This window comes from the organism of the source record quoted next (genome assembly GCF_019968985.1).
Source record: "MAG: Porospora cf. gigantea B chromosome Unknown PgB_NODE_690_length_12337_cov_121.713, whole genome shotgun sequence".
In the NCBI taxonomy this organism is placed as follows: Eukaryota; Apicomplexa; class Conoidasida; order Eugregarinorida; family Porosporidae; genus Porospora; species Porospora cf. gigantea B.
The window spans coordinates 1-12,337 of record NW_027179210.1 but is presented as its reverse complement, the minus strand read 5'-3'; the positions used below and the strand labels follow the sequence as shown (position 1 = coordinate 12,337).

The window sequence follows — 12,337 nt, the reverse complement described above, 5'->3', positions numbered from 1 at the left end:
TGGCGGACTTGGAAGTAGCGAGGAAGGCGGACAAGGTCGTGGAAGAGTTGAGAAGCCTCTGTCAAAGGCGCCAACGAGAGTTGAAAGAGCTTGAGGAAGCTAAGGAGCGGTTAATTGCAGTTGTGGCCGACAAGCAAGAACAACTTGAGCACAAGGACAAGCAAGTTACTGCTTGCATGGACGAGATACAGCATCTGCAGTCGGAGGTGGAGCTACTGAAACTGGGAGCCGGAGCGGTAGAAAAGAAGGGTACCCTCCACTCCCTGAACAGCCTGTTTATTGATTCAGCGCGAAGTGTGCCTGAAAAGCGTTCGGAAAAACGGCTGTCTGAAGAGATTACTCCCGAAGACAACACAGCTGCTGCGTTGTTGGAGCACCTCAAAAACCTGGGCTTACAGGTCACCGACGGCGCTCTGAGCATTCACCTCCACAACCACCATCACCACCACGACCACCAGCACCAACATGACCACGAGCATCAGCACGCGTACAATGTTAGCGCAAAGAAGCAAGTCGTAAAAGGGCGCGTTACGGTCAAGGAGGTGCCGCCCCCGGCTCAGACGTTGAAGGCCGCTCTGCCGGCAGGTTTGGTGTCGTGCAGCACTACGAAGGTCACCTCTCAGTGTTGTTAGCTGGTACATAAAGTTGACAGTACGATTAATGAAGACGCCACTGACAGTACGCATGGTACCAATTCTCGTTGGGGCTGTGAGGGATGAGAAAGTGTTTCTGCAATCCCACGCTACGTTCGCGGTCCAGCAGGTAGCCACAGCGTTCGACACTCGTTCGCCGAGTAACTGGCATCAAAGGCCGGAGCCTCTTCGGTGGCTGCGACAGCTGGAAGGAGGGCGTAATGTCGACGAGGTAGTCGCAGTTTTCGAGGCTCACAAGCCGATCCTCTCGCCTCTCATTGCGGTCATTCGCCGGCATGGAGGAGTTTGTGGAGGTGAAAGGCGCAGGCAGCAGACCGCCAAAATCTTTGTCAACGAATGCTACCGTTGCCTCTGTCGGGAGGTAGAACGATGAGGGATACCTGTACCAGGTACGCCCCAGGCAATATACGCCGGTACTACCTTCCATAGCGATTTCGGTCCACACATCCCGTATTCCGAGGTAAGATCCGTGGTACAGCTGGCTGCAACGGGAAACTCCGGCGAGGCATCCAAGAACGCCGGCGACCAGCGTCACAAATCGCAGGGCGCCTCTGGTTTGACAGGCACCGTAAGCCGCGCAGATGAGAGCACCGCAATACATAGGAACCATGAATCTTTCCTCCTTATGTGGTTGCAAGGTAAAGAGGCACAACCAGAATATCCAGTAGGTGGATACAGTAGTCAGGCTGCCTCGGATTTTTAGCCAACCCCAGGCGGCCAAAGGAGCCGCAAGTGGGAAGTTGAGAACGAAGTTCGCACCATAGTACCAAAGAGGAGACGAGCCGAATCGCCCAGAGTGGTTGTTGAGCACGTTGTACTTGAACCAGTTGTAGATACTGAACGTCATCGAGCCGTACCTACGATGATCCATCCACGCCATGGTCACAAAGCACAGACAGCAGACCACGACGCCAGATGTGAGGCACCTGACAAGGCGGCCTCGGCGAAGACACTGCAGCAGGAAGGGCACATAAACCAGCCCCACAATCGGATTTCCGGGAAGCAAACACGAAGCGACCCCTGTTGCTACTGCTCGGCCCCATTGGTCTCGAAGGAAGAAGCTGACCGACCACATCTGAAGAATAGCGAAGATGGTAGAAGGAAGGAACTGAGAGGCCGCGAATATCGGGCCAGGAGAGCAGGCCGACAGCAACATGTACCAGTTGGCCATGCGGAGTCCTTCTCGTCCGTAGATAGCATCAGCCACCCGCAGTTCTGCGTGGAACCATAGCAAAGCGATTCCCACATGCAGACACAACACACGCAACATGTGGATGCTGAACGGCAGCATGGCGAAGTTGAATACCTCCAGGAAGAGCCACGGGCGGAGTGCAAACTCCGGCGAGTACTCCCAGGTCTGCAGGCCTTTGCCAATGTCGAGATACGCGAGCGGCTCGAGGTAGTTGAACGTCTCATCTGCGCATGAAGGCATGTGCAGAAACCCGCTTATCAACCTGCTCATGAGGAGCAGGCTGGCAATGGCTATGGTGGGGCCATCCCCTAGGAGAGCTCTACCTCTCATCTTCAATTGGTCATTTTTTATCCGAGTGATGTGAGATTACGTGTTCAACGTCACATAGGCACTTTCTTCCGATTGACTCTCTGTCCACTTATTTGCCGGCCTGGACTCTCAAAGCAAGAGTAGTGGAAAAGTCACAACTGAACAGTTTCAACAGAGCGAATGGGTCGAGCAACAGCGTTTTCAACGTGGTCGTGGTGGACAAGGACGGCAGCCAGATACAAGCGACCTTCTGGGGAGAGGCCGCGGTAAAGTGGGACCCCCTGATAAAGAAGGACGCGGTGTACACGTGGCAAGGAGGACGCGTCGTTGTCGCGAATAAGCGCTTCAACACGACAAACCATAACTACGAGATTAGCTTCGACCTGAATGCCAACATTCAACAGGTCGAAGATGATGACGCAATACGGATGCAGGCGGACTTCAACTTCGTCTCCTTGCGGGATATCGCGACGTCCAAGAAGGCCATGCCATTCGTGGTGGACTTGAAGGTCCTTGTGAAGAAGGACGGCATGATGGAGTCCATAAAGAGCAAAAAGTGAGGGGCCTGTCGCGCCGATACAGAACCGGTGAGTCTATTCGCAAGAGACAGCTCTCTGTGGTAGACGACTCTGGGTACGAGATGGCTTTGTCACTGTGGAACGACGACGCCGATATCGAGCCTGATGTTGGCGAGGTCCTTGCCTGCCGCAAGGTTCACATCCGAGAGTACTTTGGCAGAGCTGGTTCCGTACAGGGCAGCGTGCTCAGGCACTACAACGACTCAACGTTGAAGGAGTGGTGGGTGACTGGTCAACACGCCGAGGTCACGTCTATGGGTCAAGAGCGGAGACGTAGCAGCATCGGCGGCGGTACCCACAGAGGACACATGACGCTCAAGCAGATCCAAGAGGACTGCACCACGATCGTGGATGAGACCGAAGTTCGCTGGTACTCGTCCATCTCGCACCCGCAGACGTTCCACTATCGCATACAGGACGGCCTTTGCACGGCATGCTACGACGCCTGTCCCATCTGTGGACGGAAGCTGACCACAAGCTTCTGTGAAAAGTGCGGAGAAGATCGCGCACCGACACCACGTTTCCTCATTGCGCTGCATATTGGAGATAACAGTGCTGGAAAGTTCAACGTCAAGGCCTTCAACGACGTTGCCACCAAAATGCTCGGTGTAGCCCCTGAGGTATTCGCCTCGTGGCTGAGCAGCGACACTTCCAAGGTGCACGCCTTGCTGACTCACGGGGCCCTGTACAAGCCCATGGTCCTGGGCCTCCGAGTCAAAAAGGACACGTTCAAAGGGGTCCCGCGCGTGCAAGCCGCGGTGTGGAGCGCTGAGCCCCTGAGCTACGAGCAGGATGCCAACCGACTGCTTGAGTCAATTAGAAGACGGCTGGGTGGTGGTAAGGGGACCAAACGTGCAGGTGACTTCGAGGATGACGAATGCAAAAGGAGGAAAGTCGATGTGTAGTTACGTTATGCGCCTCAAAATCGATGACAGAGTGCAGTAGAACAAAGACAGCACTGCCAGACTTAGAGCGAGGCAGGGGATGGGAGCTGTGAACGGCACATTTTCGGGGGCCACATCGACTGTAGGACTCCAGTCTATGTCGTAGTGGAGCATGTCGTGTGGCAAGGACGTCTCTAGCCAATCAAGTGCGTTGTCGGCTGGTGGTACAGCGATGGTTGGAGGCGAGCTACAACTCGCAGTGAGCGGGTTAGAGAAAAACTCCGTCACTCGAATATCTCTTGGGTCTCTCACCCCGTCTGTCGTTCGCATGGTGGGGGTCGCCACGAGCCCGTTTTTCGACGCAGCACGCTTGGCAAACGTGAAGGCGTCCTGAAGGGTGACAGGAGAGCACGGGTCGGTGACTTTCAATTGCAAAAACCGGTACAAGTGGTAGCTCCAATTATCAACCGTCGAAACGCCAAGGTGGCTGCTGTAGTTTGATGCCCAACTACTCTGATTCAGTTGAGAAGAGCTCATCGTAATAACCCCAGGAATATCGATGTCCTCAACCAACGTCTCGGCTTGACAGGTGTCCACTATAAGTAGGATTTCGTTGAACTTATTCTGCTCTTTGAGTGTTCTAATGGCGTCAATGATGTCCTTTGATTGAACCTCTTCAAAGTCACGGAACTTGAGGAAATCGTTTCCGCCGTGACCAGTCAAGTATATTAGTAAGTTGGAGTGCTTGTCAGTTGACAAACGCTGGTTCGTCGGGGTGAATTCAAATTGCTTCCCGCTCAAAACCCGGAGGAAATTGTCCACAGTGACCTCGCCGCTGCGGAAATCCACCTCTACGTCCTCCCCATAAAGGTCTAGTTTATCGTGGCGTCGATCGGCGTTCCATATTCGTCCAGGTTGCACGTTGCGAGGGTCGCAGGCTGCTTCGTCGCCCAACATTAGGACGATCTGTCCGTCGGGAACACCTAACCGCTTGAGGACTCTATAGAAGGAGAGTGCGTTGGAGTAGTGTCGATAGTTCACCCAAAACCTCGACGTACCCACCAGTACAGCCCAAGTGCTGCTATTTGTGAGGCCCCAGACGGTCGAGAATAGGAACCACAAGCATCGCATTTAGTGATTTTTCCCTGAAAGATGGATTGTTATCTTATCGTTGAGGCGGGGCAGGTGTCCCAAGACAGCTACGTGAAGGAAAGACGAGATTTCCAAGCGAAAGAATGGTCGGCGGCGCAATCCAAACTCAAGGAGGAGAACGAGAAACCTTACTTTCACGGGGCCATGTGGCTTGTCGACCCGTCAGAATGCGTTGGTGTCAACATCGGCAGAGATCCAAACTGTTACATTCTGCTCAACCACCAGGAGATATCCTCGCATCACCTCCATATAACGTGGGATCAGGAAGAGATTGCCGAACTTGGACGGCACCTCCAGCAGTCAGATCTTCCCTTCTTCACGACAAAGTCGTTGCAGCACCAAAACGCTGCCGAGAATCTCGTCACCGACGCCGCCTGCTGCCTCAACGTAATAGATGCCTCATTCAATGGCAGCTTCATTAAGGGGAGACGGCTGCCAAAAAATGACGTGCACAAATGTGGGCTTGGAGAGGAGATATCCTTCGGCAGAGGCATGTACGATCAGGGCATGTTAATCCCGTTGGTGTCCTTCAGCTTCAAACTGGTCAGATCCAGTAATCCTCTGGTGCCTGTCATCAAGGCCACGCCGAGCCCGCCTGTGGCCACGATACTGGAGAGGGCGCGCCTGGACCCTTCCCCCTTCGCAAGGGCTGACAGGTCTCCCTTCAGGTCACCGCACCGCCGTCGAACCGATGTCTGCGCGAACCCGGAGTACCGCTCCACGTCAGAGACCGAGCGTTTAACCGAGGAGCTGAAGGCGCTGGGAGAGGAACGCAACCGCCTCTTGGACGAGGTCTGCACTCTGAGAATGGAGGTGGCTGAAATGCGGGTGGGAGAGGAGCGCTTGCAGAGTCAAGCTCGTGAGTCGAGTCGCCTCAGGGCAGAGCTGGCCGAGTGCCGAGCTGAAACGGAGGCAAAGCAGCGCCAAGTGGAACAGCTGTTCCTGGAAAACAGTGGCCTAAATGAACGGTTACGCAAGGTCGAATTCGAAAAAGACGACGTCGTCTTCAAGGCGGATAATCTCCAAGAGGTCCTGAAGAGCCGATCTCTAGAAGTGGACGCTCTGGTTGAGAAGGTCAGCTCATTGAACTCGGTCATCAACCGTCAGACCGCCAGGACAGAATCCGTGGGGCTCGCGCCTCCTCAGAATGCAGATGGTAGCCCGGTTGGCTAGTGCCCAACGGGAACTCGACGACTCGAGAGATCTGATAAAGGAGCACGAGGAAGTGGGTTGTGAGGGGTAGACCAACAGATGGCCAGCGATAGCGAACACAGGATCGTTACGTTGGGAGGCGCTTTGCAACGCGTTCTGGAGGAGGCGGCCCAAGGACTTCAGAACGCTGATGCCGCCATGAACCCTGACAGACGACAACACAAACGCCGGAAACTTGCGTGAGCTGCGGGGGTAGACGTAACGCCAGTGCTAAGAGTGCTCCTCGTAATTACAGCACTAGCAACAGCTCTGAGTTGGTGCTGAGTCCGCACGACGAAAGTCAGAAACTTTCGTTACTGGTTCCATCAGACAGCCAGGAGAAGAGGACGCAACCACCGAGTGACCCAGCGTCTGGAGGTGACACACAGAAAGGCATCAACCCGACTGGAGCGACCAAGCTGATTTCTGGGGGGACCATGCCTCCCGTTGTGTAATTGGCGTCACACCGCCGCTGTGTGCACGGTGCACACGTGTTCCAATGCAACTTATGAACGGTGTTATGGTGTTCCAAATTTCCGTTTCCCTTTCCAAAGCGCACCGGGGCGTAGACAGACCAGGAAACGTACCGTCGAGCCTGAACGACGACGTGATCAATGGGTTACCGTCGTCAGAGGCGGCACACCAGGAAATGGCAGGTATCGATTACGAGGACCACACTGAGGAGCAGGTTTTGCGAGAGGTGGGGCTCCACAACCATTGGCGAAAAGACTACAAAGTGGACATCAGTGATTATCCGGGTGGGGAGCAGCCTATGGAGCCTGAAGAAGAGGATTGGACCAGCTCCTCCTCAGACGAAGAGTCTTCTGAGGAAAACGAGTGGGTTATGGACATCAGTGCTCCATCAGATCTTGAGTGGACTGGAGCAGGAGACGCCGCTTCTCCCAGAGATGAGTACGAGAGAGTTGAAAAAGACACCTTCGACTTCCCAAGCGACCCACCCTCATTTGAACATTCGGCCATGCTGTTCGACAACCACTGTGACGACGTCGTCTGGGCCACGGCAAACCCAGCAGTGGGGTGCCAGGCAGCAATGGCGGCCCACGCTTCACTGTGTCCTGGCGAAAACGCGTCCTGCACCGCCAGAACGCCAAATCCTTTCAGGCAAATCCTAAAGGCGGCCCCACCAGCGGACGACCTCGGTCTGGCCGAGGTACTGGCCATCCTTGGTGCCACGTCCAGCACGTTTCTCAATTTTTGGAGCGTCAACTGTGGGTGCGCCGACAGAACCACTCCTGTGGAAAGAATCATCAGCCGCGGCTACGTCAAGTCGTACGGGATCCTCGACGCATTAGGCGTGGCCGGCAAGCTAGTGGACGATACCCGCCGGGCATGGGCGGCACAGTCCAGAGCGATGATGATCCTGTTTAACAACAAAGCTAACAAGGTGCCAGGAAGAAGCTCCATGCTGGCCACATGGGAGCTGCAAACTACAGACAAACTGCACAACCCGAACCTATTGAACATGTTGAAGGAGGCACCACAACAAGAGAAGCACTGGTTACATCAGATTTATCCACCTTGGTTCGTTGATAGCCGATCTAAAGTTTGAGAGACGACAGAACTTCCTCTCTCGTTGATAGCCGATCTAAAACTTGAGAGACGACACTACTTCCTCTCTCGTTGATAGCCGATCTAAAGTTTGAGAGACGACAGAACTTCCTCTCCCACTCCTTGCAGCTTATCGTTGCCGTTGAGACTCCTCGTGGCTCTCCTAAGAGGCTTCGTTCGGTAGATTGTGTGAAATAGCGATGGTGCATTAAGCCGGCAGCCTGCGGAGAAGGCTGCGCCGACGCTCGAGTTCTGAGTGCAGTGCTGGTCGCTTTCCTCTGTGGCCGCCTTGAGCAGCACCCGGCATGCCCGGTAAAGCTCATCCGCGTTTCTGCATCAACACGTGCCCTATGACTCACATGGACTCGTTCACCTCTTCAAGCAACGAGGCGAAGGTTGGTCGGTCTCCTCTCAAACCTGACAGTTCAAAAGGCCGAAGGGCGAGATACGTAGCGGCCAGGGCCAGAGTCTTAGATGTGAATCTTAGGTAGTGAGGCTGCATCAGCCCGCAGAACAGCAGGAAAAGTGCTAGGTAGTACATCTGTCGCCGCGAGCGGCTGCACTTCAGAGGATCGTCAGTAAACCCGGTGAGAGCCTGCAAGAAGCCCACACTCGTGCGAGGCTTAATCCGACAGTCAACAGACGCAAATACAGCAAGTTCTGCGGTTTTTACTGCGGCGACGGAGGTCTTTACGCAGTCGCCTAGCCTGTAGGGGTTAAAGTGCTTCACGTGGATGGACTTAGCCGCAAGGGTAACACAGCCCCATGTCAGAGCCACCAGCCCTCGCTTTCCAATGGGCACCCCAGTCAAGTGTCGCTGGTCCCTCTTGGCCAGTTCGGCTGATGCCCCGCGGAATCGCTGCTATCGCTGCTATTCGAGTCTCACCGGCGACGCCAGAGTCGTGTCGAATAGCTGCACAGTTAACGCAAACACCTCGTCGCTGTAGGTCCTCACGTGATAATCATCGATGTGGCGGAACGCCAGATCCAACATCTGGGTACGCACACGACACACAGCCGGGATACCCTTGTCAAGGGATGTCAGAGACTCGTAAAATTGACAGGCCTGCTGTGGGCTCTCCTCCTCGCGAAGGCACAGCCTCTTCCATACCACCAGTTTTTGGGAAGTGGGCTCCTTCAAGAACTCCGTTGGCCGCACCTTCACTCCAACCTTTTGAATCTTCAGCGGCTGCAACATGTGAGGCGCTTGGCACGACTGGTCCCTCCCCCGCGATTCCGATTCAGTTTCGTCGCCGCTGAATTCATCGGGACTTGATTCGTTAGAGATCTGCGAGTCAGTATCGTCATTAAGATCCGACGAGCCCAGAGAAGAGCTTCGCATCAGCGGCATTTATGTCACACAAGATGCAAAATTTATAGGCAGAGGTTCAAACGAAAAGCCAGGCCACATGGTCTACCGGGATATTGTACACCTTTGCATCACCTAACCGAGTCGGCCCTCATCCCAGATTCTGCGCTGCCCTCTTGCACTCATGGGGGGGACTGATATTAAGTCCATATTCCTACCCATGGCCAAGCTATTCCCAGCCGACATTGAGTCAGTGTCGCCGCAGCAGTGGATCACGGATGCTGCGCTAATGCATTGGTTTGATTCCATCCGTGAGAGGTTGGAAGCTGAGACAGAATGCATGAAGCGCACGGTTGCCGTGATCAACCCCTCAGTTGTCGAAGTGGTAAGGCAGACGTCAGCATCGCACCTTGCGACCTTCGGACTCGATCTCAATAAACGGCACCTAATTTTTGTGCCAGTTGCGGACGATGCACACGTCGGCGGATCTCACTGGTACATGCTGGTTATTTTTAACATCTTTCGGTGAGGTCGGGACCGATTCTACGCCTATGTACTTAAATTGATTTACAATGTGTTCAGGTTTAAGGAGAAACGTCTTTTGATGTCCTTGCTTCAAGATCTCTGTAAGGATCCTGATAGCCGTGTCCGAAAATCGTGAGCTCACTGTTTTGTAATTACAGAAAACACCGCTTGCGACGCATACGTTCGGCTTCCCTCAGGTCGTCGTTTGACGATATCCTAGGTGTCGTTTTCGACAGTCAGCGCGTCTCACCGTTGCCGGCGGATTTGCAAGGCCTCTACTGCCGCCTTTGCAGCTGCATAGCGCATGAACGCAGCGTTAGCCGGCGGATTCGCTATGGCCCTCTGACGTCGTCCTACGTGTCGCAACAAGGAAACACCTACGACTGCGGCATTTTTCTGCTCATCTTTGCGGAGCACCTGCTGAAGTGGCATATCAGATACCTGCACCGCATGTCGTGCTCAAGCAGTTTAGGTGAGACACAGGCTCGATTCTGATCAGATGAGCTGCGGGCAAGTTTGGAGCAGATCAACGAGGAGCTGCTGTGGAGTCTCCGGTCGATCGACAATGAGACATGCAAACGAAAGCGAGTTGCAGTGCGGAGGTTCTGCGAAAGTGCATGCGTGACTTCTTGAGCAATTGAACAAATTCAGCAATGGTCCAGTTCGACCAGCTGGCCAAAGAGCGACTAATTGAGGCAACCACTCCCCAAACATTCGGTCGCCTCCTTCTGAAAGTTGTGGATCACGCGCACTCAAGTCTGCTGGCGTTACAGGGGAACCAGATTGACGCGACAGACTCGAGGTTCTATCTTTACGAATGGGCCCGCGAGTACAGAGAGCTCCTCCTGCAGATCCTGATCTTCGGTAAATTTCAACGAATGCTGCCAACAATCGACACAGTGGTGCACGTGACGAACAACGTGTCCATGATCAGAGAGGATGTACGAAAGAGGGGAATGGAGTTATTCGAGGCCCAATGGCCACCGTTGGGGACTCTTCCCACCCCTGTGCCTATCTACGCCGTGGATGTGGCCGCCGACATTCTCTCATGTGGCACCTACCTGCGTCTCCCGGAGCTGACGACTTTGGCCGTCAAGCAAACAGACTCACTTAACGTGTCCACGAATGTGGACCTGTCCCCGGCGGAGAAGGAAGCGGTATTAACCAGAGTGAGCGAGGAATCGCGCCTCAACTGGCTTTTGTCAGAGGTGCCAAAAGATAAAGTCACCTTCCGCATGCTGAATGACCGGTTTGAGGTGGAAATCCTCCATGAGATCCGCGTGCACATCATCGACGACTTCAGCACGTGGCAGATGGTTGATTGCGAACCTCTTATTGGTAGAGTGCTGGGCTCCGAGGCATCAGCGGCTGCTCGACTAGGTATAGAGAACTCTCTCAAAACGGCGTTGAACTTCCATCACGCGAAGATAGAGCTCTTGTGGGTCTCTCTTGGTTTTCGGTAACTCAGCGATACCTTGGGGAAGATGCGACTGTCTCATATGTCCGAGGAGCTCAAAACTGCTGAGGACCGCTTGCAACTGCTGGAAGGAACAGCTCTCACGCCCTTCAGGGCCCTACAGGTCGCTGAGGAGGATTCTGATCTCTCGCACGAACAGGAGGTCCATCTGTTGAGTGAGGAAATCTCGCGGTTGCATCGGGAAATGCGGGAGGACGCAGAGGAATTCGCGGGCGTACACATGAGACTAGACTGGTTTCTAGTTATCTACAACGAGGGCCACCGGCTAATGAGCCGCGTCGCAGTGGAGTGGCTGCGCAACCTCGCGGAAACCGTGTCGGGGGTGTATGGTTACCCCGGTGGGGTCGCTGGGGTCTACTTCCGCACTCTGAAAGGACCGACGATTGAGGATCTCACCGAAAACCCCGTGAACTCTGATCGTCTGGGATCTCGGGGATTGCCTTCCATTCGGAGGTGCGCCTCCATTATCAACTATGAGAACCGAAATCGCCTGGAGCAGTTGAGCGTTCTAGACATTGAAATTCTGACAGAATTCGACACCACTCTCTCCCTGGTGGACTCCTGCGGTCTCGGGTGGACCCCACCTGCCTTGATAGACGACAACGAACTTTATGAGAGCTTTTTCCACAGACCGCTGCTGGAGACCGTCGACAGCGCGACTCACCTGACGCCGAAGTATGTACGACAAGCGCGTAACCCCTGCCTGCGCTTTTTGATGAATCGCATGACTGGCGACGTCCACGTCTCTCTCTGGCCGATAACCCAATGGCTAGAACAAGTCGACGAACTTCCCGACACGCTAGCCGCGACGTTGAGGCTGCTGGAGCAGACGCCGCAGTGGCAAGCTTTATCCCATTTCGACTGCAGCCGACTGGATCTCTCTTATTGGACATCCTTGGTCCATTCTACAATGTCGTTCCTCCTTGTCTGCGGCGGGGTTCATCTGTGGTCTGTCGGAACGACATTAGGTCTGACGAGCTTCGACGTAATGTCGACTCGTGACTCCATCTCCCTTCAGGCACTGCAACTGTGGCAGCAGAACGTGGAGTGTCCAGTACTGCATCCTCTCGTGTTCGGAATTGACCCTCCTGCTGTATACTCCCTGATCCTGCGTATTGACGACCTCCGCATCGATGTAGCTCTGTGCCCTTGGTCAGGCAAGCCGTCTCTGGAGTTCAGGTACGATCGCAGCGGGTGGATGAACGAGTGCACTCGGCTCTTTGACGCCCTGTCGAAAGCCACCCTGGACCTGCGATCGCTTTCCGTACTGCTGCCCGCGTTTTGTCGAGCGTTGGATCAGGAATCCTTCTACCGCTGCGTGCCACTCAGTTACGTGACGTGCGCGGACCCTAATGAGACCGCCGTCCTCAACGAGAGTTTCGGCCTACCAGAAGAATCGGAGGACCGACCAGTGGAGGATTCTGCGCTGGCTGCCCAGGAGGCGACTGAGGAGGCGGATCACCATGACCTGCATCTGGACTACTACCGTAGAATTCAG

General features: G+C 54.6%; 9 protein-coding genes across 17 annotated transcripts; 6 read left to right on the top strand and 3 right to left on the bottom strand.

Moving 5' to 3' along the window:
• Nucleotides 1-176: 176 nt before the first annotated feature.
• On the top strand, nucleotides 177-632 carry KVP17_001083 (uncharacterized protein; the record flags this gene model as incomplete). Its single annotated transcript, XM_068516158.1, has 1 exon — nucleotides 177-632. The coding sequence occupies one exon, from the start codon at nucleotides 177-179 to the stop codon at nucleotides 630-632; it is 456 nt and encodes a 151-aa protein (XP_068372329.1).
• A 25-nt stretch (nucleotides 633-657) lies between these two features.
• KVP17_001085 (uncharacterized protein) lies at nucleotides 658-2,175 on the bottom strand (the record flags this gene model as incomplete). 2 transcript variants are annotated; one of them, XM_068516163.1, is made up of 1 exon in its annotated part: nucleotides 658-2,175. In XM_068516163.1, one exon carries the CDS (start codon nucleotides 2,173-2,175, stop codon nucleotides 658-660), a length of 1,518 nt encoding a protein of 505 aa, XP_068372332.1. The 2 variants fall into 2 exon arrangements, with proteins under 2 accessions (XP_068372332.1, XP_068372333.1); XM_068516164.1 differs by having other exon boundaries at nucleotides 658-2,085.
• On the top strand, nucleotides 2,132-3,637 carry KVP17_001082 (uncharacterized protein; the record flags this gene model as incomplete). 2 transcript variants are annotated; one of them, XM_068516157.1, is made up of 4 exons in its annotated part: nucleotides 2,132-2,205; nucleotides 2,234-2,558; nucleotides 2,589-2,710; nucleotides 2,737-3,637. In XM_068516157.1, the coding sequence occupies 4 exons, from the start codon at nucleotides 2,132-2,134 to the stop codon at nucleotides 3,635-3,637; spliced, it is 1,422 nt and encodes a 473-aa protein (XP_068372328.1). The 2 variants fall into 2 exon arrangements, with proteins under 2 accessions (XP_068372328.1, XP_068372327.1); XM_068516156.1 differs by lacking the exons at nucleotides 2,132-2,205; nucleotides 2,234-2,558; nucleotides 2,589-2,710 and having other exon boundaries at nucleotides 2,795-3,637.
• On the bottom strand, nucleotides 3,638-4,747 carry KVP17_001084 (uncharacterized protein; the record flags this gene model as incomplete). 2 transcript variants are annotated; one of them, XM_068516160.1, is made up of 2 exons in its annotated part: nucleotides 3,700-3,723; nucleotides 3,752-4,573. In XM_068516160.1, the coding sequence occupies 2 exons, from the start codon at nucleotides 4,571-4,573 to the stop codon at nucleotides 3,700-3,702; spliced, it is 846 nt and encodes a 281-aa protein (XP_068372331.1). The 2 variants fall into 2 exon arrangements, with proteins under 2 accessions (XP_068372330.1, XP_068372331.1); XM_068516159.1 differs by having other exon boundaries at nucleotides 3,638-4,747.
• Nucleotides 4,748-4,768: 21 nt separating this feature from the next.
• KVP17_001087 (uncharacterized protein) lies at nucleotides 4,769-6,163 on the top strand (the record flags this gene model as incomplete). 2 transcript variants are annotated; one of them, XM_068516167.1, is made up of 3 exons in its annotated part: nucleotides 4,769-5,893; nucleotides 5,922-5,993; nucleotides 6,020-6,163. In XM_068516167.1, the coding sequence occupies 3 exons, from the start codon at nucleotides 4,769-4,771 to the stop codon at nucleotides 6,161-6,163; spliced, it is 1,341 nt and encodes a 446-aa protein (XP_068372336.1). The 2 variants fall into 2 exon arrangements, with proteins under 2 accessions (XP_068372336.1, XP_068372337.1); XM_068516168.1 differs by lacking the exon at nucleotides 6,020-6,163 and having other exon boundaries at nucleotides 4,769-5,941.
• A 295-nt stretch (nucleotides 6,164-6,458) lies between these two features.
• KVP17_001081 (uncharacterized protein) lies at nucleotides 6,459-7,529 on the top strand (the record flags this gene model as incomplete). The annotated part of the gene is made up of 1 exon (XM_068516155.1): nucleotides 6,459-7,529. One exon carries the CDS (start codon nucleotides 6,459-6,461, stop codon nucleotides 7,527-7,529), a length of 1,071 nt encoding a protein of 356 aa, XP_068372326.1.
• An 83-nt stretch (nucleotides 7,530-7,612) lies between these two features.
• KVP17_001080 (uncharacterized protein) lies at nucleotides 7,613-8,879 on the bottom strand (the record flags this gene model as incomplete). 2 transcript variants are annotated; one of them, XM_068516154.1, is made up of 3 exons in its annotated part: nucleotides 7,613-7,859; nucleotides 7,888-8,387; nucleotides 8,415-8,879. In XM_068516154.1, 3 exons carry the CDS (start codon nucleotides 8,877-8,879, stop codon nucleotides 7,613-7,615), a joined length of 1,212 nt encoding a protein of 403 aa, XP_068372325.1. The 2 variants fall into 2 exon arrangements, with proteins under 2 accessions (XP_068372325.1, XP_068372324.1); XM_068516153.1 differs by lacking the exon at nucleotides 7,613-7,859 and having other exon boundaries at nucleotides 7,884-8,387.
• Nucleotides 8,880-9,021: 142 nt separating this feature from the next.
• On the top strand, nucleotides 9,022-9,857 carry KVP17_001086 (uncharacterized protein; the record flags this gene model as incomplete). Of its 2 annotated transcripts, XM_068516166.1 has the most annotated exons (3): nucleotides 9,022-9,362; nucleotides 9,420-9,494; nucleotides 9,521-9,857. In XM_068516166.1, 3 exons carry the CDS (start codon nucleotides 9,022-9,024, stop codon nucleotides 9,855-9,857), a joined length of 753 nt encoding a protein of 250 aa, XP_068372335.1. The 2 variants fall into 2 exon arrangements, with proteins under 2 accessions (XP_068372335.1, XP_068372334.1); XM_068516165.1 differs by lacking the exons at nucleotides 9,420-9,494; nucleotides 9,521-9,857 and having other exon boundaries at nucleotides 9,022-9,366.
• Nucleotides 9,858-10,015: 158 nt separating this feature from the next.
• On the top strand, nucleotides 10,016-12,337 carry KVP17_001079 (uncharacterized protein; the record flags this gene model as incomplete). 3 transcript variants are annotated; one of them, XM_068516150.1, is made up of 2 exons in its annotated part: nucleotides 10,016-10,800; nucleotides 10,831-12,337. In XM_068516150.1, coding segments are annotated over 2 exons (2,292 nt in total), but the record flags the coding sequence as incomplete, so codon positions are not given. The 3 variants fall into 3 exon arrangements, with proteins under 3 accessions (XP_068372321.1, XP_068372322.1, XP_068372323.1); XM_068516151.1 differs by lacking the exon at nucleotides 10,831-12,337 and having other exon boundaries at nucleotides 10,016-10,825; XM_068516152.1 differs by lacking the exon at nucleotides 10,016-10,800 and having other exon boundaries at nucleotides 10,862-12,326.